The sequence below is a fragment of the Rosa chinensis genome, chromosome 7 (genome assembly GCF_002994745.2).
Source record: "Rosa chinensis cultivar Old Blush chromosome 7, RchiOBHm-V2, whole genome shotgun sequence".
NCBI classification, from domain to species: Eukaryota; Viridiplantae; Streptophyta; class Magnoliopsida; order Rosales; family Rosaceae; genus Rosa; species Rosa chinensis.
This window is the reverse complement of record NC_037094.1, coordinates 9,651,500-9,673,566: the sequence shown is the minus strand read 5'-3', so window position 1 is coordinate 9,673,566 and position 22,067 is coordinate 9,651,500. Positions and strand designations below refer to the sequence as shown.

At 38.6% G+C, this 22,067-nt stretch overlaps 4 protein-coding genes across 4 annotated transcripts; 2 read left to right on the top strand and 2 right to left on the bottom strand.

Moving 5' to 3' along the window:
• The first annotated feature begins 406 nt into the window (after window positions 1-406).
• On the top strand, window positions 407-3,350 carry LOC112179582 (cyclin-dependent kinase G-2). Its single transcript, XM_024318045.2, has one exon. The coding sequence runs from the start codon at window positions 884-886 to the stop codon at window positions 2,936-2,938; it is 2,055 nt and encodes a 684-aa protein (XP_024173813.1). The 5' UTR covers window positions 407-883; the 3' UTR covers window positions 2,939-3,350.
• Window positions 3,351-4,904: 1,554 nt separating this feature from the next.
• LOC112177363 lies at window positions 4,905-7,708 on the bottom strand. The gene is made up of 4 exons (XM_024315656.2): window positions 6,556-7,708; window positions 5,776-6,207; window positions 5,370-5,676; window positions 4,905-5,235 (listed from the first exon to the last, which is right to left on the bottom strand). Exons 1-4 carry the CDS (start codon window positions 6,982-6,984, stop codon window positions 5,093-5,095), a joined length of 1,311 nt encoding a protein of 436 aa, XP_024171424.1. The 5' UTR covers window positions 6,985-7,708; the 3' UTR covers window positions 4,905-5,092.
• Window positions 7,709-7,854: 146 nt separating this feature from the next.
• On the bottom strand, window positions 7,855-11,535 carry LOC112179583 (4-coumarate--CoA ligase-like 9). Its single transcript, XM_024318046.2, is given in 7 exon segments — window positions 7,855-8,199; window positions 8,306-8,408; window positions 8,781-8,848; window positions 8,937-9,082; window positions 9,185-9,374; window positions 10,431-11,122; window positions 11,125-11,535. Coding segments are annotated over 7 exon segments (1,659 nt in total). The 5' UTR covers window positions 11,459-11,535; the 3' UTR covers window positions 7,855-8,073.
• Window positions 11,536-17,853: 6,318 nt separating this feature from the next.
• LOC112179495 (WD repeat-containing protein DDB_G0290555) lies at window positions 17,854-21,921 on the top strand. The gene is made up of 12 exons (XM_024317920.2): window positions 17,854-18,046; window positions 18,144-18,259; window positions 18,381-18,410; window positions 18,526-18,662; window positions 19,065-19,244; window positions 19,370-19,433; window positions 19,535-19,642; window positions 20,088-20,241; window positions 20,345-20,434; window positions 20,704-20,759; window positions 21,269-21,326; window positions 21,471-21,921. Exons 1-12 carry the CDS (start codon window positions 17,965-17,967, stop codon window positions 21,722-21,724), a joined length of 1,329 nt encoding a protein of 442 aa, XP_024173688.1. The 5' UTR covers window positions 17,854-17,964; the 3' UTR covers window positions 21,725-21,921.
• Window positions 21,922-22,067: the final 146 nt, after the last annotated feature.

Genomic DNA, 22,067 nt, shown 5'->3' with positions numbered 1-22,067 from the left:
AAATGGCTTTCGTTCTACAAAGTTGAGTCATTTTGACACGGCTTTTGGCTCATGAGTCAAAATGGCTCCACATTGAGCATGGTTGGAGATGACTCACCCAAAAAGCCAGAGCCATTTTGATTTATAGCTCAATGGTTGGAGATGCCATAAGAATGAGCTACAACCCATGAATTTTTTTAATATATATTTTGTAAGAAAACTATGATGTGACTGATTAGTCTAAAACATTATCTCTTGACGTAAACATACATTCAAGTAGGAAAGTGAAATGTTAAAAGACTCTCAGAAGACGAGATACTGTTCTTTTGACAGCCCAAGATGCAGGCCCAAACCGCGTGAAAGAAAGTAACACGCACCCCGCAACTTCCAAACCGACGCCACACCAATTTGATATTTTATATTCCGCCGCCCAGCCCCTAAAACCATCATAACCTCTCTCCTCTCTCTCTTGAGGTCGAAAGCAGAGCCGAAACCCTTGAAGGCGTTCGTATCGATCTCTACCGCTTCTCACTGGCGATCTCGATTCCGGTAAGACCTTCCGATACCTGTGAATTTTTCACGGCTCCGAGGTCTAGGGTTTTCTTGGCCTGTCAATCGCTGCAATTTTTAATTTCTTTTCCGATTGGTGTTCCGAGATCTGCAATTGATTTTCTGCTCGGATATTTATTTTTTTCTCTGTGTTATCTGTATGCTCTGCTGATTGATCTAGAAGAAAAGAAATAAAAACAAAAAGATTGAACTTTTTATTTTTAGGGTTCAGGAAGCGTTGAAATTGGGGTTGAAACCTGTTGGGCATATATTTTTGGGGGGTTTGTTGATTTGTTTTGTAATTGTTGAGTTTGATCTTTGACTAAGAAGAGCTGTGGTTGTTAATCTTAATCATATGGCGACAGGGAGAGTTGACGTTTTTAGAAGAAGGGATTCTCCTAAGTACTCCAAAAGAGATTCTGAGTATTATAGGAACGGGTTCTCTGGTGTTAAGCTGAGCCATGGCGGTGATGGGGGTGTCAAATATAGGGATGAAGTTGGCAATTCAAGGAGGTCGGTTGAGAATGGAAGGGGTCCTCATCGGGAAGGGGTCGTTGAGTTACTTCCTGAGAAGAAGAGGAAGTTTTCGCCCATTATATGGGATAAAGAAGAGAAGAAAGCGAGGGCATTAACAAGGAGTGGGGTTGTTCCTGTCTCGGCCATTGCTCATTCATCTCCTCGGAAGAGATCATCTTTGGAGGTTGGTGACGTTGTCTCTGATGGTCCTGCTTCAGATATTCAGTCTCATGGAGAGGGGGTTTCTGAATTCAAGCATGAAAATGTGATTCCGTTACTCTCTGAGAAGAAGAGTAAGTCTCCTGTTACAATTGACAGAGAAGAGAAGAAAGTGAGGATATCATCAAAGAACAGAGTTGTTAAAGTTGTTCCAGTCATTTCTTCTACATCTCCTCGTCCTGCTCAAACCAATTGGGTTGCTTCAAAGTCTCCTGCTTCAGAGATTCAGTCTCAGGGAGTGGAGGTGTCTGAAGCTGAACCTTCTCTGGCTGATGGGCTGGTGGAGATTTCTCATTTGGAACCTCCCGCCGATGTGCATACTCCACTATGCAAATCCGAGGCACAGAGTAACCTGAATGACAAAGACCAGACTAGGATCTCTTTGTCAAGATGGGCATCTGACACTGATTCTCCGATGGATGATCGCAGCTGTAACTCAACTCCAGAAAGTGGTGAAATCCGAAGAGAAGACTCAGTTGAGCCTAGGAGCAGAACTTGTAGCTCTCATGAAGAAAGCGACTCTGTCACTGGAGAAGAGATTGATGGAGTTGGTGGGAATGCAAGTGGTGGCCAGCTGTATCCTGACTCAGAGGATGATGAAGGTCTTCCTCAGATTGAAGAGCCTATGGTGCCAAGAGGAAGAAGTACAAACATGCTTCAGGGATGCAGAAGTGTGGCCGAGTTTACTAAACTAGATGGGATGCTGGGTGAAGGCACTTATGGTGTTGTCTACAGAGCGAGAGATAAACAAACTGGAGAAATTGTAGCCATTAAGAAGGTGAAGATGGATAAGTCCAATGAAGGTTTCCCTATTACATCATTGAGAGAAATAAACATTCTTTTGTCTTGTAATCACCCTTCCATTGTGGGTGTGAAGGAAGTTGTTCACAACGGTGATGATATTTTTATGGTTATGGAGTGTATGGAATATGAGCTCAAGCTTCTAACGGAGGCGACAAAACAGCCATTTAGTATAGGCGAAGTTAAATACTTGATGAGAAGTCTGTTGGAGGGTGTGAAGTATCTTCATGATAATTGGGTTCTTCACAGAGATGTGAAAACTTCCAATATTCTTTTAAATAAGGAGGGTGAATTGAAAATATGCGACTTTGGTTTGTCACGCCAGTATGGGAGTCCCCTGAAGCCATATACTTCCCTAGTGGTCACTTTGTGGTACAGGGCACCTGAACTTCTATTAGGTCAAAAGCAGTATTCGACAGCAATTGATATGTGGTCAGTTGGATGTATAATGGCTGAACTTTTGGCCAAGGAAGCACTATTTCAAGGGAAAACCGAAGTTGATCAGCTTGACAAGATTTTCAGAACCCTTGGTACACCAAGTGAGACAGATTGGCCTGGGGTATCCAAATTGCCAGGCTTCAAAGCTATTCAGGTTAAACAACGGGAGAACCTTTTGCGCAAGAAATTTTCTGGGACGTGTTTCACAGGATCCCCAATGCTCTCTGCTTCAGGGTTGGATTTGTTGACAAAACTTTTAACATACGACCCTGCAAAGCGGATAACAGTGGGTGATGCTCTTAGCCATGACTGGTTTAAAGACTATCCCGAACCCAGACCTTTCAAGCCTTCGCCTACTGTGCATGACAGGTACATGACCCTCAGGCAGCGTCAGGAAAGGGAGCATGTGGAAAGGGCGCGTCGTGGAAAGCGTTAATTAATTAATTTATTTTTAATTAGCAGTTGAACCCTGCTTACTGACTGCTTGATCCTCTAGAAGATACTGAAGAAGGTGCAAGGTTGCACTGTCTGCCTATATAAAGGTGTGGAGTAATGTTGAGAAAAACAGAAAACACTCAAAAATATTCAATGTTTCAACCAATGTGTACTTTAGTTTAAATTTGAGTACATATTGGATGCATTGTTTTTATTCCCATATTTTTATGCGATTTTCTCTAAACCCTTTGTTCACTCTTTATTTATGTTTATACTTGTTTGCAAGTGATTCTCGGCTTATAAAGTCTCAAAAGAAGGGGAGGATGCGATACTGCATTTCAGACTTGGTTTTGCAAATGTAAGTTATTTCATTACCCATGAGGTTTAGGCCATGGCTTGTAATTGTTGGTTTATGCATTGAGGTGGAGCCAATCTTCCATATTTTGTCAGTTCATAATTCTCAGTGTTTCACACACTGTTAGAAGTACAAGTTAAATAAGGAATTCCTGTCAAGTCTTATTCTTGATGGGAGGCAAACAACTCTAGAATTAATTGGTTTTTAAGTTCACCCACTATGAAGTTCAATTTCATTTCCCCCTGTTTTTACCCTTAAGCCGTGTCGTTTTCTATAGGTACTCAAATTCTATGCATACTTCAGGGTGTCTGGCTTGGTTGTAGTTCCCCTTTTGGTCTGATTGCTACTTCATTCTGATATTCAGTCCTTTCTTCATCTTCCTTCTGTTAGTTTTAACTTTTTACTTCTACCAATTTGTGTCCCAGTGTTCATTCTTGATTTAGGAATGACCTTCCACTGGTGAATTAAGAGTTTTGCTTGCCTGCACCACCTGGCTGGTAAGGTGCCTGTCGAATATATATTACTGATTGATATGTCTGGGGCTTCTGTTCTATTTATCACTGGGTATTCCAGTATGAATTAGGTATCTTATTTGGATAAAGAGCAGTTCTGGTATGTCTGGCTCTTTGGCGCGTACGTGGTATAGAAAAAGGAAAAAACGAAGAAGCCTTGAGAGCCTTGAGACATTTAGTTGTTTTGTTAAACAGGCCTCTTCAGAGCCAATGCAGAGCAGCATGAGCAGTTACTCTTGTTTTCAATTTTTTAATTGTGGAGAGGGATTCCATTGAAGTTTTGGACCCAGATAGGACCGACAGTTTCCTGTCAAAGCATATGAGTCGCTAATGAAACTGGTGTTATCTTTACAGGGTGCTCGTTTAAATGCTAAGACTTCAATTTTCCAACACAAGTAAACACTTCAAAAGCAGGGAAATATTACCTTGTTAGAGCAACTCCAACAGCTTCCCTATAATTTTTATATTATAGGGAAGCAAAAGTCAAAACTTTAGCTATTTTTTCTTCTCTAACTCCAACAGATTCCCTAGTTTGCAGCAATCTCTAAAATCTCCATAATTCTTCCTTAAATTTTGGAGTTTGCTGTAAATATAGGGAATTTGGTTTTCTCTCTCCTCACTTTCCCTAAAATAGAGATAGTTATAGGGAATCTGTTGGAGCAAAAGAGGTTTATTTTTCTCTAAAGTAGAGAAAAATCAAAATATAGGGAATCTGTTGGAGTTGCTCTTAAGCTCCATCAATGCGCAATAATCTGGCAATAGGCGGCACCTCCTAGCATGCCATATCTTTCGCGTCCATTATTATTTGATTCTTGTTTAAACAAGAGGTGTGCAAAGCACACTAAAATTTAATACATGAACGCGACTAGAGCATTAGTAGTGGAGCATCATTATTATTTGATTTAAGTTTTAAAAAGAGGTATAATGTGCAAAGCACACTAAAATTTGATGTATTGATGCTACTAGAGCACTGAAGCTGTTCTCGGCAAGAAGTTTATTTCACGAGTGATTTTGCCGACGATATTAGTCATGAACGTTTTGCCCAACGGGTAAGTCATCTGTAAAATGTGTTTTTATTTGAGGATAGTTATCGCGAAATATTTGTCGACAAGAAACGTGCATTTTGTTTAACAATAAATATAGGTCAATGTGTGTGTGATACAACTGAACTGAAGAAAAAAACCAACTAAGATACAGCAGGGATTAAGACTACTACAATTGCATTGCCTATGTTACTCCTGCCCCTAAAAATACAGCAGAATAAAAGTCACCTAACAATATTCGTAAATCATTTAGTGGTGAAGGTTATCGTCTTCCCAAGCACAAAAAGAACGAGTGAGAGCTCAACAAAGAAGATGGTATTAATCAGTGCCCGATCAATCCTCCATCCGTATATAGTAGCCCCACCGGGGTTGGACTGCATATAAGTGACTGAAAACAAGAAAGAAATCACTTGTTAAGACTCTAATTCGCTGCACAACATCAAAGATTAACAACTCATTCTCCGGAACGAGTTGAGATAAACTAGGGGGTTTGCATTAATGCAGTAGTTTTAGTGGACATACCAAAAGCTTGTCTTTTGTGATACAAGGACATGTATGAAGCTAGTTGTGTATTTGTAGGCACTGGTACATAATCAATAGAGTCCAGATCAGTTTCTGAGTAGTTTATGGGCAATGAACCAGCTGGATAAGAACTCCCCAAGTTTTCTGTATCATTGTCAATTCCCAATTGGGAAGCATCACCGGAGCTGCACGTGATCAAAGCGTGCCATCTGCTAGCTACTGATGCAAGCCCTTGAGCTCTATGTGAAATCTTTGCAGCTGCTTGCAGGCATATGATTATTCCAACAAGCTCAACAATAGAGGAGACCTGCCATAGTTAGAAACCAAGCAATTTAAGTATTTAGTTTTTGTGTTTCATGTGATACATGTAGTGTATGAACTATGAAGCATATTGTTCTAAACTTACTACAATGTCTCCTCCATTGATAAGAGTGATGACTTTGCTGTTTTCTGTGCTCTCCAAAAGAGCCACAAACTGGCTAGCTGTGACAAGTAAAAGTTGAAGAAGAAGATAGATTCGGAATCTGTGGCTAATCTTGGACAGATAATGCGTTAGACAAATGTGTTCCTCAAGGTATGCAGAAACATCTATATCCATTTCTAAGAGCTTCCCATAGTTCTCAAAGTGTATAACTTGCAAATTGCATACCAAATTGAACAAACAACTGCCTGATAGGAATATTACATTTGAATACATCCACGACACAAGGAAAGCAAGTAAAACAGCAACAGATTTCCACAATGAATCTTGAGGGACATAAATGACTCGAGTTATTTCACGAGCAGTCTTCAGAAGGAAGCAAGGTAGTAGCCACACTGACAGCAAGTGAAAGAAATCCTGAAGAAGCACGGGTTCAATCTCATAATGGAAACAACCACAAAAATACATGAATTTTCATATGACATACGTAAGCAGATATGGTAAATTTGTGCAAATTTTCACCCAAAGTGCATGTTTGAAGAAACTGACAGTCAAACTAGTAAATGTTATGTATGTTAGACTGTTAGTTCTACTTTTAGGTTCTGTTTTCAACTAAAATTTTATGCAACTCAACAGCCAACTCTTTCCCAAACCAACCCCTTCCCGGAGACAAGTAACTAACAATACAATTATTTATATAGCAACAAAATCTTCAGAACCATAACTACAAAGCAATAAGGGAGATGTGGGTATTGGCACACTCACATTGATCTTTCGCATATATTCATCATGGAACTGAGTCATATGGCCATGATATCTATCCACAAACAAGAACCTTCTTACTCCATACTTGCGGAGGTTGTGAGAAATACAAAGCAAAGAACTTGCAGCCACAAGAGACTCGCTAACCAGAATCTCAAGCTCAAAACTTTTGATCTGATACTTATCACAATTGGAACATTGAAAGATCCCAATAAGTAGCACTGGCAGTGCAACACCCACGAGAAGGAATGCAAGCCATGAGAGACTGAAGCTCCAAAAGGAATACTGGCAGAAGCCAAAGAGCCTGAGAAAGGTCTCAAAGCGGTAGAGAGTGTGATCAAGTTGGGTATCATCATCTAGTTCTGTTTTTGTTTGTGTTTCTGATGTGCCTATCAGTGGGATTATGGTTTCTTGTGATTCTGGGATTGCCATAAGGTGAAGGAAATTGAATAACAAACAGCCTCTGGTTATTGAAATGATTGTATGTGTGTGTGTGCCCTTTATATGGCATTGATCTATGAAGAAAATAAGAAAAGAAACAGAATCCCCAGGTCAGTTTGTTCTTTGATTCAGATGTAAGTTTGTATGCAATGTTTGAAAGTTTTCATTTTGCTTTTAGCAACTGCCAGTCACGATGTGCTAAACTACTAATACACAAGGCAAACCTTGGCATACCTACTTTGTAGGAAAAAAGTGATCTTGATTGTCCAAGATGCTAAAGCAGACCAAAAATTCATAGACCACTTTAATGGAGATTGGACACTGGATCTTTATTTTATTTTATTTTAAAAAAAAAATTCAAACATGGTTTCTTAAATTATATTATAGGACACCAATGAGGTCTCCAGGAGCCTAGGAGCTTCACCAGCCCAACCAAAGGGTCTCTTTCTCTGACATACTTTTGTTTTACTTGTATTTTATAGCTGAAATGCACTCCAATTTGTTTTTATAAAAACTCTAGCCAAGGGGAAAAAAATGCCAACTGGAAACTGACAATTTAGTTACTTGTAAATGCATCATCCGCTGAGACAACAAATTGACAGAAACCTGACAGTCAATTTAGTATTTGAGGATCAAAATAAAAGGCCGCATTTCCACAGAAAGAGCAACAAAAATGTTACCCTCGGTAAACATTTTACAAATTTTGTACCTCATTCCTTTCAATGGTTCAATATAACTTTCGGCGGGTGGACTAGTTGGAGTGACTAAAGAATCACCAACCTAACGGTCTGGGGAGTTTTTGCATCAAGTCTTTAGCTGCATTTGCAAGCAAAGAAAAGAAGAAGAGCGACAAAAAGGGTCTTTCATTATGGATTTCAAACTCTCTCATTCAAAAGATGTTTGGATATACAGTTAAACAAAGTCACAAACAATGTTTGGATTTTACAGTAGGCATACGTGGTGGAACTCTGATCAGAAACTCACCTACTGTGATCTACGCGCTAAAGAATATGAATAAGGTAATCTGCCAAATTGAATGAAATGCTCGGCAAGCTCTCTTACTTTGTTTGAATAATAAAATCATAGTTTAGATGAGCCACTAGATAGCGCAAGGGTAACTAGCTCCCTTCTCATAATCTTCCCTGCTGGAGATTTTGGAATAGAGTTGATGAATGATACACGCCGAATCTTCTTGTATGGTGCTACCTGCAAGAAGAAGAATCCAATTGAGCATGAAAGGGCAAGAGAGAAATTTGATACTAATGGTTCAACAGAAAATGAGTAAGAGATGTTTCTCTGTTCAATAGCATACTTGTTTTGCAACAAAATCCATTACTATAGCCTCGGTGATATTGCTTCCTGGTTTTCTAACAACATAGGCCATGGGAATCTGCCCTGCTTCTTCATCAGGGTATCTGTATCAGAAGACAATTGGCAGAAATAAGGACTGATGAATGGGAGAAGCAATAAAAATATATGCAAAATCTTGTAAATTCTTTCAGAGAGTAGGTTGTTTTGCCATGCTAGTGGCTATGCAAGACTCCAACAGAGGTAATCTTATAAGCAAATATCCACTCTATCTTTGTTTTTCAAGGATTTGATAAGTTCTTAAAGTTTTTCTCTGTGCACCAGGTTCTTGTCTACAGATGATTACTCTCTCTTTAAGCAATGAAATTTCAGAGGTAGCAAGAGATGATAAATTGGCAGCGTAATGCTATAAAGCAAAAGAAGAAACTAGCAAATCTCCACAAGCAAATAGTATTGTTATCGTAGTTATAGATACATACGGAATCACAGCAACATCAACAATGTCAGGATGTGATTGAAGTATATGTTCCAACTCAGCTGGGGGTACCTGCAATTTGTTCCAGATGTACCACATTACTTGAATGGACTGACAAATTTACAAACATCGTTGTTAAGGAGGGGAATTTTTCAATCACCTGATAAGCCTTGTACTTTATCAATTCCTTTAACCTGTCCACAATGTACAAGAACCCCTCGTCGTCAAAATAACAAAGATCACCAGTCTTTAACCACCCGTCTTTATCCAAGGTCTCAGCAGTTGCCTTGTCATCTCCTACATAACCTGCAGACATCATAATTGTTTTAGAAAGGTCGAACTATTCATGATGTATAGATATCAAAATGCATTGTCTTAGTGACACTAACAAAAGGCAATGGCTCTTACCTTTCATTATTGTAGGACCTCGCAACCACAGCTCGCCCCTCTGGCCAGGGGGCAAGGCCTCTCCAGTTTCTGGGTCAACGATCTTGGCTTCCATATTTTCAGCCAAGCGGCCTACAGAACCATACTGCTTTGCCTCTTCAGCATCTGCCGTTCTCGTAGCCCCTCCTCCAGATTCAGTCAAACCATATCCCTAAACAGCAACATTATTCAAACATTTGACAATTAGAAAGAGTTGTCATATCACATCTGGTCATGCCTAAACCTATCAATTTCAAGTTGCCATGTCCCTACCAAGATTAGGAATCTAGAACCGGCAAGGAGTCATAAAAAAATAAATATATACATAAAAAAGGGGGATTATAGGATTACGTGAATATAAGGAAGTCATAGCTAATTCATTGAGATGTTTCAATACCACAGAAGTAGCCCAGAGTGTCGTAATTGGGGATTGACTCATTGCTGGATGCTTATTCAAGAGTGTAAGGTCTCAAATATTATTGTCTGATTCAACTAACCAAATACCTTAAACAAAATCTCGAGTGGTTTTAACAATTAATTGTACTCTTTTTTGGGTTATGATACCATTAAAGCAGCCTGCATGGTCTTAATTGGTTATTGACTGCTGGATTTGAAAACGAAAATTCATCACATGTAGCTGACATTCTCAATGACTATGACAGTCACTTGAGCTGATCAGATACCAGTACCCAATTAACATGTTTTGTACCAGATAAGCAGCCCACATTGTCTAAAAGGAGAATCAAAAGCCCTAAAGTAATCACAAATAGTGAAAATTCTTAATGTTCTAACTTTACCAAATCTAATACTTAAAGCCGCAACTCTAGTACTAAAAGTATTTTATTCAAATTTTGCATTAGATAAGCAGCCCGGATTATCTTAATTGGTTGTTTACTCAATGCTTCATACAAAATTGAAAAGTCCAAACCTTACTGTTCAACTTTAGCTAATGTTTCTATTACAAGGCGCCGGCCAAAGTCTGTCTCTTTTTATATTCTTACTTAGCACAAAAAAAGACGTCACTAATGACTTATATCTGATGGTTAAAAACATTTACAACTCGTACCGTACCCAGATACTTATATGTAATATCCTTTATGATTCCTTAATATAGAAAAAGTTTGTAATAAAAAGTGTAACTTTAAGTAATCACGATCATGTAAAAGTTGGGCTAACATAACATGCATGATAACCTTGTTAAAATTTTTCACTTGATTTCATTTCTAACCTGCACTATTTCCACATTGGGAAATTTCTGAATGAACCTCTCAGCTACATCTTTGCCGAGCGGAGCGCCGCCGCTGCCGAGAAGCCTGAGCGAGCTGAGGTCGTATTTCTTAGTCAGCTCGGACTTGGTCAGAGCCACAATCAGCGGCGGCGACACCGGCATGTGCGTCACCTTGAACCTCTCCACGGCCTTCAACATCCCTTCGAATTCGAACCGCTCCGTCAGAACCAGAGTCTCGCCGGTGGAAACGGCCCGGATCAGCATGAAGAACCCGAACACGTGGAACAGCGGCAGCGTGAGCATCGACACCGGATGGACCACCGGGTCGGGTTCCATCCGGAGCGCGTGCATCCCGGCGATCAAGGCTATGAAGTTCCGGTGAGACAGAACCACGCCCTTGACCCGGCCGGTGGTGCCGGACGAGTACAGAATGGCGGCCGTGTCGGTCTGGTTAACCTCGACGGGGTTACAGGGTGGTGCGGGTCGGGTGCCGGGTTCGATCATGGAGTAGAACTCGGGGGAGTCGAGGAGGATGGTTTTGAAGCCCTTGGGGAGCTTGTGAGCGGTGGCTGAGGTGGCGAAGGCGAGGGCGGGGTTGGTGAGCCGGAGCTGGTAGGCGATCTCGTCGTGGGAGCTGAGGGGGTTGGCGGGGGAGACGACGACGCCTAAGGCGAGGAGGGAGAAGTAGAGGAGGGGACGTGGAGGGAAGGAGGGGAGAGGATGTAAGCGACTTGGGATTTGGAGAGGAGGGGGGAGAGGGAGAGAGTGAGGGAGTGGAACTGGGAGAGGAACTGGGAGTAGGAGAGGCGGCGGGCGGAGGAGGCGTCGATGAGGGCGGGGGTGGAGGATGGAGGAGTACTGGCGGAGGACGATTGGAGGAGGGAGAGGGTGTAGTGGGCGAGGGACATGGGCTGGGAGAGAGGCGGGAGAGGGACTATGGGGCGGAGGGAGTGGAAGGTTTTCGTTTCAGAGCAGAAGCCGGACTTGGGGTTGATCGGAGGGGGGAGCTTGGAGGTCGGCTCGGCCATTGTTGAACGTTGAGTGGAAGTGGAAGTGGAAGGAACAGGAACGTTTGAGGTGATTGTGGTGAGAGTAGCAGTACAAGTCAGATTGTCGGCTGTTGTTATCGAGTTTTATGAGAGAATAAGACAAAGGGACAGATAGGGACGTCTGAGAAGAATTAATGACATTTTTACTTACTTGAAATTGGAATGAATCACTATGGTGTAAAAATATTCATCCGTTTATTAACATATAAAAAAATTTGAATGATTCAGAGTAAAAGAATTTCTATGTTTACTAACACATAAATGAATCAGAATAATTCCGGGTATAAAAATTCTTATGTTTACTAACACATGAAGATATGTGTAGGTTTCACATTCTTATCAGGAATCGATTCATGAATACTCAGAAATTTAATTACGAAGGGGAGAGATGAGTTTAAGAATCAATACCGATTCTTTTCTTCTCTCATTCCACTTATCTCCGATTCATGATTATTTTCCATTCTAAGTAAGTAAACGTATCATAATAGTAATAGTGTAAGGGCATGTACACTTATTTGGAATGAGAGGGAATGATTACGGAGTAAATTTATTCATGCGTTTACTAACACATAAAGGAATTGAAATGATTCCGGATAAAGTATTCTTGCGTTTACTAACACATGAAGGAATCAGAATGGGTGTATGTCTCACCTCTTTATAAGGAATCGATTCCTGAATACTCAGGAGTTTGATTCCGAAAGGGGGAGATGAGTTTATGAATCAACTCTTCCAGAATCAATACCGATTCATTTCTTCTCCTATTTCAGTTGTCTCTGATTCATAATTACTTTCATTCTAAGTAAGTAAATGTGTCATAAGATTAATGGAGTGAGGTAGTTTTATTGGCTTTGTGTTGCTCAACTCAAAGACCAGAGAGGCGGCTAGGCTGCTGCGTTTTTCGTGCTGTGAACTGTGAAGGTCTATGGGATCCGGATCTATGGTATAGAATAGTGGAGATACTGGTTCCACGTGCTGGTATAGGATGTGGTGTAGCCTACATTGCCTGATGGGAAAATGAATGGTCAACCAACAGCACTTAAGAAGGTGTGTTGTACCATTATACAACTACATTAAAGAAATAGACATTAAAGAAATAGACAACTACAAACGACATGAATTATGAAATTATATTGACACGACGGTAGTGTACGATTTAAAAAGACTTAATCTGGATTACTACTATTTTTCTCTTCATGACAAGAGTATGATGCAATCACTAAGTATTAATTTCATGATCACTAATATTGAGTTATCGGGCTCAACATAAATGACCCACAAGACCCATAAGCAGTATGAATATATTTAATGTGATACAGAGTTTTAAAGCGATTATTGTATTGGTCGACTCCATTATAAACATCACAACGACAAAGAACATATGCATTGTTTAGAAGTCAATATTAAAAAGGGTATAAAACAATAATTTTACATTGAGAGTTTGGAGGAAACCGAAAGATAAAACATGATTCTAGTTAGCTAATTAGAGAGACTTCAAGATTAATCAAATTATGAGGCTAATCATATATCTATAGGTATGTTTTCAAGAAGATGTAACAGAATGTGTCGTATAAATCTACTTAGCTCTCTGTTTAGTTCATTAAATCATTTGTTGATAAAAATGTAATGAGGAAAATGTACATAATGGCTAGCAAGATAGAAAAATTGCATAATCCTTCAGTTGGAGAAGGGGAGAAATTAATGGGTTGTGGCATGTATATATTAATATGGCCAAATAGTCATAACTTCCCTTAGAATTATGATGAAAAAAGTTCAGAATTAAGTTTTAATTAGACTATCGAGTTTGCATGGATTCGTGATTAGAAGTATATTTGGCTTGAAGTTGACTCGTTTCTAATTCTAAATTTTCTCCACTCTCCTCAAATGGTAATTGGCAATTACAGGTGGCATGGAAAAATTGTGTGCATCACATTTCAATAATGCAATTTTATTGTTCACATGTTTTTTGATAGGAGCATTTTAATGTGATATTTTAATAGTTAATTCCTCACATTTTGCTTAGTTAATTCCTTAACTGAATCGATTTTTAATTCAATTTCTATTTTTAGGTACATTGGAGTAAATGAAGCTGAAATGAGCGTTAGGTCCATAATTACCTGGAAATGATGGAGAAAAATGGAAATGTACTAAAAGATCAATTTTACACATATTCCTACTCCGGCTAGGAGAAACCAAGCCAAGCAAAGAAGAAGGAGCGGCCGCCTGACCAAATGAACTTCAAATGAGCTGAAACCTTCCAGATCCATTCTAGACACCCAAAGGATCATTTCTTATGAAGAGTGCCAGAGAAAAATATGAGTGGAAGGCCTTCAAACAATCAGCCCAATTTTCTACAGAAGCAAAACCGGAAAACTGGACCTGTAAGAGGTCCAGCAGCATTTCCGGCCCAACCACATGGATTGAAGCTCTGAAAATTTGTCAGGATGATCTACACTCATAGTGGAACATTTCATATGAAGAAGTCGAAGGCATATAATGAAGTCTTGTTGGAGAAATAATTGAAGGAATAAAGGGGAAGAAACTGACCTGAAAACAGCTCAACACCACATATTCATGTTTCCCACCCACATGAAGAAAGCTAGATGCTTTTCTCTTTTTCCTTGGATATATTTTTTCTACAATCTCTTTAATAGATCATCATCACTTCCATGTTGCTGCACCTTCATGCTTTGCTTTCATTTCATCATTTCTCTTTCTTTTCCATATTTTACAAATCACTTTCATACTCCACTTTCATTATTTTTCTTCCACTCATCATTTCACTCTTCTTTCTCTTCCCTATATAAACACCTTCTCCTCTCACTCTAAAACACATTCCTTCATCCATCTCATCTTCTTTGTCTCTCCATTTCCTCTCCATTTTCCTTAGTGACCAATTCCTTCATCCATCTCATCTCCTTGTCTCACCATTTCCTCTCCATTTTCCTTAGTCACCATTTCCAACACACCAATTCCTTCATCCATTCCATCTTCTTTGTCTCTCCATTTCCTTTCCATTTTCCCACACCAATTCCTTCATCCATCTCATATTCTTTGTCTCTCCATTTCCTTTCCATTTTCCTTCTCCATTCTCTAGTTTTAAGTTTATGCATTTTCAAGCAAGAAGAGGAAGAAGAAGAAGGAGCCGTGAAGATCATATCCTCCATCATCCACCTTGAAGGCTTGCTTCCAAGATTCAAGATCCAACCATCGATCTAGCTCTCCATCTCCATCTCCACTCACGGTGTAATTCGTTCCTTTTCCTTGTAACCTTTTTGGTTTCCTTGTTTGATTTCGTATGAACTTGTTTCTAGTTAACAATAATGTTTAGGGCAAAGTTTAAGCCCAATTTCTATGTTTAAATAAAGTTTTCAAATTCTATAATTGTGATTCTAAGTTGCTTATGTGAGTTTGTTCGATTGAATTTGCTTGATAGAAAACTTTTATATGTTTATCTTATTTGGGTCGACACTTATAGGATTTGCATGTAATTGGTGCTAGGTTTAAGAACATGAAATCGACTTTTCGTTTTGTGTAAACTTGAATCAAAGTAGTAAAGGTTCTGGACAAGAATCGAATTTAATTGAAGAGGATTGCAATTAGGTGGACTTTTCCATAACTAAGTTGTACACTTGAGTTGATAGCCTTTCTCTATGTCTAATGCGTTGAACATGTCATGATTGACTAGCTTTCTAGGGCTTAATTGCATGTTTGATAGGATTAATCTAGGTGCTTTCGCTTAGGTTAATTAGCATTGAAAAGTAAAATATGGGAAATCATTTGCTTTCGAATGTTTCACATGATCAACTCCTCTCTCATGACTTGGAAGAACAATTATAGGGTTTGAATCGAATTTGATTACATGGAATTGATTTTGATCTTTGTTCCTTGCGTTCCACCCTTGTATATATGTTTTTTACGTTTTCTTTATTTTATTTATTTTAATTTTAATTTTAAGAATCCTAATCCCCCCCTTATTTTTGTTCACTTGTATATATTTATTCTTTATTTTATTTTTGTAAATAATACTTTATTATTTTAATTCTTTATTTGTTTATACAATTGTATATATTTATATTCTTTATTTTATTTTTGTAAATAATACTTTTATTTATTTGTTTCACAATTACAAGTGTACCCTCAATCCCCGGAATAGAACGATCCCTATTTGCTTATACTACTAACGATATTTTCAGGGTTAAATTGCGCGCTTGCTTTTGAGCGCGTCATTTTTCTTGAAGGAAACCAGGTGGCTGATGTATTGGCCAATTTTGGTGCTTCAGGTACGGGCTTTACTTGGTTTGATTCATCTCCAAGCTTCGTTAATTAATTTTGTTTAAGAGATAAGTTGGGTCTCTCTAATTTTCACTTTAGATGATTTCTTTTGTTTTGGAAAGTAGGATGTTGTCTGTCATTCCTCATCAATAGTACCTTATTTCTAGAAGGTGTAGGATATGTCCTCCCCTCTTACTTGTATTTCCCTTTATTCGTAATAAATCTTTTTCCTCGCATTTGGGAGGTTTGATTAAAAAAAAAATGTTTTAATTAGGCTATTTCTTCCGTTGTACACTCGTACGTAACAAAATAAAAATGAATTATTGGTAAAAAAAAAAAAAGGGCACAAAACGGGGCACAAATAGACAGGGATGGGTTCGGTTCGGTATAGGACCTTGAAGCCCAATACCACCTACTGTACCAAACTAAGTTGACACACAAAATAGCCTACCATTACCGGCCACACAAGTCGGTATATATATCAACTTCTCGGTATACCGAGATCTCGATTGGTTGGGCCTCGTACCGAGTTTAAGATTGGGCAAGATTTTAGCTACGGCCCAATAAAATTTTAAAAGCCCAAACCTGTCAGCAAATAAAAAACTGCAATCTTCACATCAATTTAAAGGCCCAACCTGCAAATGAAAAATAAGCTAAAACTCTCATACATCAACTTCACTACTTGAGTTCATCACTTCAGTTCATCCCCTTCATCACTCCATAGTTCATACAAATTTTAAGTCAATAATTCATAGTTCATAGTTCACACTTCACACAAATGAATCAAAATATCAAATGATACAATAACTAAGTGCAATAATTGAAAACAAAGTGTTCAAGGACTCAAAGTTCATCTCATAATCAGTTCATATTTGCTTGCTGCCTTGCTGAGTTGCTATGCTCCCTCAAATTCGATTTCCGCAAATTCAGTTTATGCAAATTTACACTTCATACTCAGTTTCTGCAAATTCAGTTTTGTTGAAAATAGCTTTCTGTAAATTGCTGCTTCTGAAGCAAGCTTTTGATAATGCCGAAACCCATAAAACCTATAAACTATATTCCCCCTCTTTCAAAAGCAATGCTCTCCATTTGATTTCTCAATTAATCTACAAATGCCTCATATAATGAAATGCATAGCTTAAGAGTTAAGAGTTACTGGGATTTCATAAACACCATCCAAATTCATCCTCATATATACAAGAATAATTCTAAGTTTCTAACTATATCCAAATCGAAGATATATGCTATCATTACATTCATGGAGGCTTGGAGCAACTCAGAAACACAAAAAGCATAAAACTTTCATCAATTCTGATAAAAACACCAGGGTCTAGAATATTTCAACATTACAAGTAACAACAAAACCAAGATTCTGGATTAGAAACTCCAACAAAGCATGTTAGACCAAACAAGAAAGGCAACAAAAGGAAAACGAAAAACCTACCAGATTATGGGTCTGCATGGTCTGCAGTCCGCATCTACTAGATTCAAACTTTACCTTATTCTCCCTCAAAGATCAAACTTAGTCCTCGATCCTCCTGTTCCTCCAAGCACAAAAGGAAAACCATGAAAACCCAAAATATATTGGTAAATCTCAACAATCCAAAGCTTCTAATCACACCCCAACTCAACAATCCAAAACTTTGAGAGGCTCAGAGCCTTGCTCAGGTTCGAGAGAGAGAGAGAGAGAGAGACTGAGGGAGTGACTGAGAGAGGGATTGAGGGATTAGGGTTTGGAAACTTTTAATCTAACGGTTGTTAGTTAATATGAATTAAAACTGAAGAAAATCAACGACTATGATTGATAATATAAGAAATATTTAAAATAAATAAATATTATATTAAATACTTGGTACGGTACGGTATACCATATTTCTGTAAGAATCAATACTAGTACCGTACCAGTTACGAGATCTCGGTTCGGTTATACCATACCACAACTTCGGTTACCGAAGCCGTCGGTTACTGAAAATCTTGGTTCGGGACGGACTCAGTTGGCTAGTTTCGCTCGGGAGAATTTGCCAGCCCTACAAATAGAATTCTTATAAAAATTACCAAAACACAGGTCACAAATAGAATTCTTAGAAAAACAAGGGGTTCCAATTACATTTTCTCGTAGCTCATAACTTTTAAGCACTAGGGTTTAAGGCTTGAATCTCTCTGGGTTTTTCGCTTCTTCTTCACCGCGTCCGAGCCAAAACAGAGTCGTCACAATGCCTCGTACCACCACACTGGAGTGCCCAGGTTGCCCTCCACTTCGGGCCTTGACCTTCGACGAGCTTGGTCTCATTAAAGGTATCTGATCCAACCCAGGTCTTAATCAATCAAATTCGGGCATCTGCTAATTCTTGTTGTTCAATCTCAAAGACAATTTCTTTTCTGGGTTCAATAGTTACTGAAGCTCGGAGCAAGCAAGGAGGAGTTCCCAAGATGGTAGAGAGATGGGGTGACCCGGATGCCTCGAAATGCGTGCTCGCCGCCTCCATGGATGACCGGAAGTTCGATCCGGTACGTGTTTGATTTCTGTGTCATTAGGTATTCAAAAGGGTAGCACTAGTTTTGTTTTACTCAAATTCTAGATTTAAAAAAAATGTGTGACACTTTTTTTTATCATTGTGCAATGTTGCAGTTACTAGCTGTTGCGAGAAAGAATGGCACGGTGAGTAGTTCTTTTGGATTATGAAGAAGCAAGTTGTGGCCTTTGGTATGTGTTTGTTAGCTGCGGACTCAATGCTGGCTGATAATTTTTTGTGTGTATTGTATGTGTGTTGCAGATTGAGGTTCTTAATCCTCTTAATGGTGATCTCCATTTTTCGGTTTCCAATGTCAGTGAAAATGGTGTTCAGCCTGTAGAGGATGCTGTTTCTGGGTTGCATTTATTTGCAAAACAAAATTTGGAACTAACTTCTAGGTAATATGCCTAGAAGGCTCTCATAGAATTCTTTTTATTGATATGAAACACATTCATACAATCCCTGTTTTCAGTCTAGTTACATAGTTTATTTTATACAGTTTTGATAAAAGTTAGACCTGATCATCGTATGTTACATTAGTTAAGGGGTGATCAAATTTTTGGTTTACAGTATGTGAATGTTTCTCTCTATTGTTCTTCAGTACCCAAGTTTTATAGAATGTAGTCGCTGTACCAAACATGCAATACATATCGCATGTATCATCTTGATGTTTTATTTAAGTTTAATTGTTTGTATGCATATGAAGGTAGGCATGTATCCCATGTAACCAAGTTATCTCAAGCTTAAACCCTTCAGTCAGTACAGCTGCTACACTTTTTTAATTATATTTTTGCTGCTAGGTCTTGCACTTTGCTCACATGTACAATGAAAGGAAATGCAAGCATCAGATCTTATGAAGTGACTAAATCAGCTGCAGATGTCACCTCTACTGGATCTTCAAGAACATGGAATGTATGTGCTGGTGGTGATATCTTATGTTCTAAAGTAGATGGTAGTGAAAGCTATTCTTTGTTCGGAGGGTAAGTCTCATGTTGTTTAACTTACTATTGAAGCTTTGGAATCTATTTCAGCTTGATTAAAAACATATTGTCACTAGCCTATTGTCTGAGAAGTGAGAAGTGATGGCTTTTTATTTCAAACTCAGGAAGCGCGTTGAAATGAATGTATGGGATCTTGAAAACTGTGCCAAGATTTGGACAGCAAAATCTGTGAGCACTTATTTCTTTTCCCATTACACCTCATGCAATTTATGTATTCTTTAGTAATCAGTATGACCTACGTTTATTCTGTTGATTTTCACTCTGAGCAGCCTCCTAAAAACAGCCTTGGTATATTTACCCCAACTTGGTTCACATCTGCCACGTATTTGAGTAAAGATGATCATCGCAAATTTGTGGCCGGCACCAACAGCCATGAGGTAGTAATTGCTTACATTTGGACTGGTTTTTTTTTTGTCTCTTGCTCTGGATAAACAATCCAGATCTTTCGAAAGACTGGTGGAAAGTACTTCCTTTCTTTAGGCACTTAAAACACATTCAGCTCATTGGTTTTGGTTTTGGTTTTGGGAAGTTCTCTTTGCAATTGATAGTTGAAAAACTAACATATGGTATGTAATGAGAGGGCAAGTAGTTATTCTACATTTAATGGTTATAAGATTATTAGATTTTTGTATGAGATGATAAGCCCCTTGAAAATACGGAATCTAATCTTGATTTTTTTTTGCGATGGCTTTCAGTACTTGGGGGTATATAGTGATTATTATTGTTTCAGAGTCCAGTTTCTTGAATGTCTACTCCCCAGTAGCTCACTTTTGGAGAATTTTGTTGACACCTTTTGTTAATACGTCTGGTTTAATTCTCCAGGTTCGTCTCTATGACATTTCTGCTCAGCGGAGACCTGTCATAACAGTTAATTTCCGGGAGACCCCTATCAAAGCTGTAGCAGAGGATTTGGATGGCTATACAATCTATATAGGGAATGGATCTGGTGATCTTGCTTCTGTAGATATGCGTACAGGTGCATGGATAGGATGCATTAAAGTTTCTATTATTTTGTACTCGATCATTTCTTACTGTTTATATTGCTTCTTGCTTTATGTTAATGCATTGTGGTCTTATAGGGAAATTGCTAGGATGCTTTTTGGGAAAATGCTCTGGTAGTATAAGATCCATAGCCAGGCACCCAGAATTTCCAGTCATAGCATCATGTGGTGAGTTCATGGCTGTAGTATCTATTTCAGAATTTAATCCTTTTACTCCCCTTTGTTGGCATAACATGCATTATCTGTGTTTGTGTGTTCGAGTGTGTGCGTGCCTGTACAAGCACACACTAGAAATGTTACCTCTTCTCAAAGACATCCCTCTGGAATTCGGCGAGTACTAGGAATGGCAATGGAAATTTATTACTGCAGTTTATGCATGCCTTCTCAGACACAATTATTGCATGTTTCACTGATGTTAGGTGCTCTGTTTCTTCTAGGATTGGATAGTTATCTACGCGTTTGGAATGTAAAGACACGGGAACTACTCTCTGCGGTATGTATTTGGCTTTTATTGTTTTTATGTGATAAATTTTTTTGAGGGAAAGTAAAAGTTGTTGCTATCCGATTGAATAGTCCTTGAGTCTTAACGATGTCTGCTCCTGTTGAATTTACTATTTCCTAATTTTTATAATGGAATCATGCCTGGGGAATTTGTAATTGTGGGTGTGAGACTTTCATTGGTAGACTTCAATTTGTACATGTTGCCAAGAGACTACCACTTTCTATGTTGAAGTCTTAAAATTTTATAAATAAGTGGCTAGAAAAGGTTTGATCTCCTAACTTAAAGCTGAAGAATTCTTAAGACATGAGCTGACTATTTTACTGCCCTTATGACTTCAAATATACAGTTATGTGGCTCAAAACTTCATGCTAGAGATAGTTTTTATTTTTTATTTTAGCTAAAGCAGCAACTGATTTTGAAATGTGATCAGTAGAGTAACGATGATATATGCTGTGGCTTTGGAATTCTTTTACATTAGTTGTTCTCCTTCAATGGTGCAGGTTTTCCTGAAGCAGCATCTAACAAACGTTCTTTTTGATTCAAATTTTGCTGATGAAGGTTTGTTTGTGATTTTGGTCTGGTCACGGCTTTTTTTTCCTCCTCCTAGACAAGTAATTTTATTGGTAGATTAGGCCTGCTAGTTAAAATATCATCTACAGTTTTCCCTAAACATGACTGCAAATTTTCCTTTTTATTTTGTAGAAACCAAAGTTACCCTTCCTGCAGCGGATCAATTGCATGAGGAAGAGCATATTGCACCTGGGACTCCTTGCGAAGATGATGGTGAAACAGTACCCGTGAAAAAGAAAAAATCTAGAGAAAAGAAAAGAAGCAAGAAGGAAGCAAAAGCAGAGAGTGGAAACAAGGAAGTTTCCGAAGAAAATGGAGGCAAGAAGTCAAAATCCAAGAAAAGCAGCAAAAGATTAAAACGGGAAAATCTTGATGACGAATTGTGATTGAGATGAGATTGTATGTAGGCTCATTTTAATTACAAACAGGGAAGAGGGCCTGTGTTAGCAATTTTGTACATTGGTCTTCTGTATCAAGGGAATCAGATTTGTTATTTAATCAGATTGAACTGCCAGTGCAGCTAAATTTTGAATGACATTACAGTATTTGTACCGTTTGGGGTCCTAAAAGTGATGTTTTGACTTATCTTGGTTAGTGTCAGTTTTCATCATTCCTATACTTGGAGCTTGAGGTGGGGAAAAACTTCCCAGACAACAGTGGTATACAAAATTTGCATAAAATTCATATGAAGTCATGAACCCTTATATATTGTAAGCTTGAGCTTATAAA

Coding starts and splice junctions, on each gene's coding strand:
- LOC112179582 (XM_024318045.2), top strand. CDS start 884: ATGGCGACAGGGAGAGTTGACGTTTTTAGAAGAAGGGATTCTCCTAAG.
- LOC112177363 (XM_024315656.2), bottom strand. CDS start 6,984: ATGGCAATCCCAGAATCACAAGAAACCATAATCCCACTGATAGGCACA. Junction 5,677..5,775: donor TCAATGGAGGAGACATTGTA/GTAAGTTTAGAA, acceptor TAACTATGGCAG/GTCTCCTCTATTGTTGAGCT. Junction 5,236..5,369: donor TCACAAAAGACAAGCTTTTG/GTATGTCCACTA, acceptor TCTTGTTTTCAG/TCACTTATATGCAGTCCAAC.
- LOC112179495 (XM_024317920.2), top strand. CDS start 17,965: ATGCCTCGTACCACCACACTGGAGTGCCCAGGTTGCCCTCCACTTCGG. Junction 18,663..19,064: donor AATTTGGAACTAACTTCTAG/GTAATATGCCTA, acceptor TTTTGCTGCTAG/GTCTTGCACTTTGCTCACAT. Junction 19,434..19,534: donor AGATTTGGACAGCAAAATCT/GTGAGCACTTAT, acceptor CACTCTGAGCAG/CCTCCTAAAAACAGCCTTGG.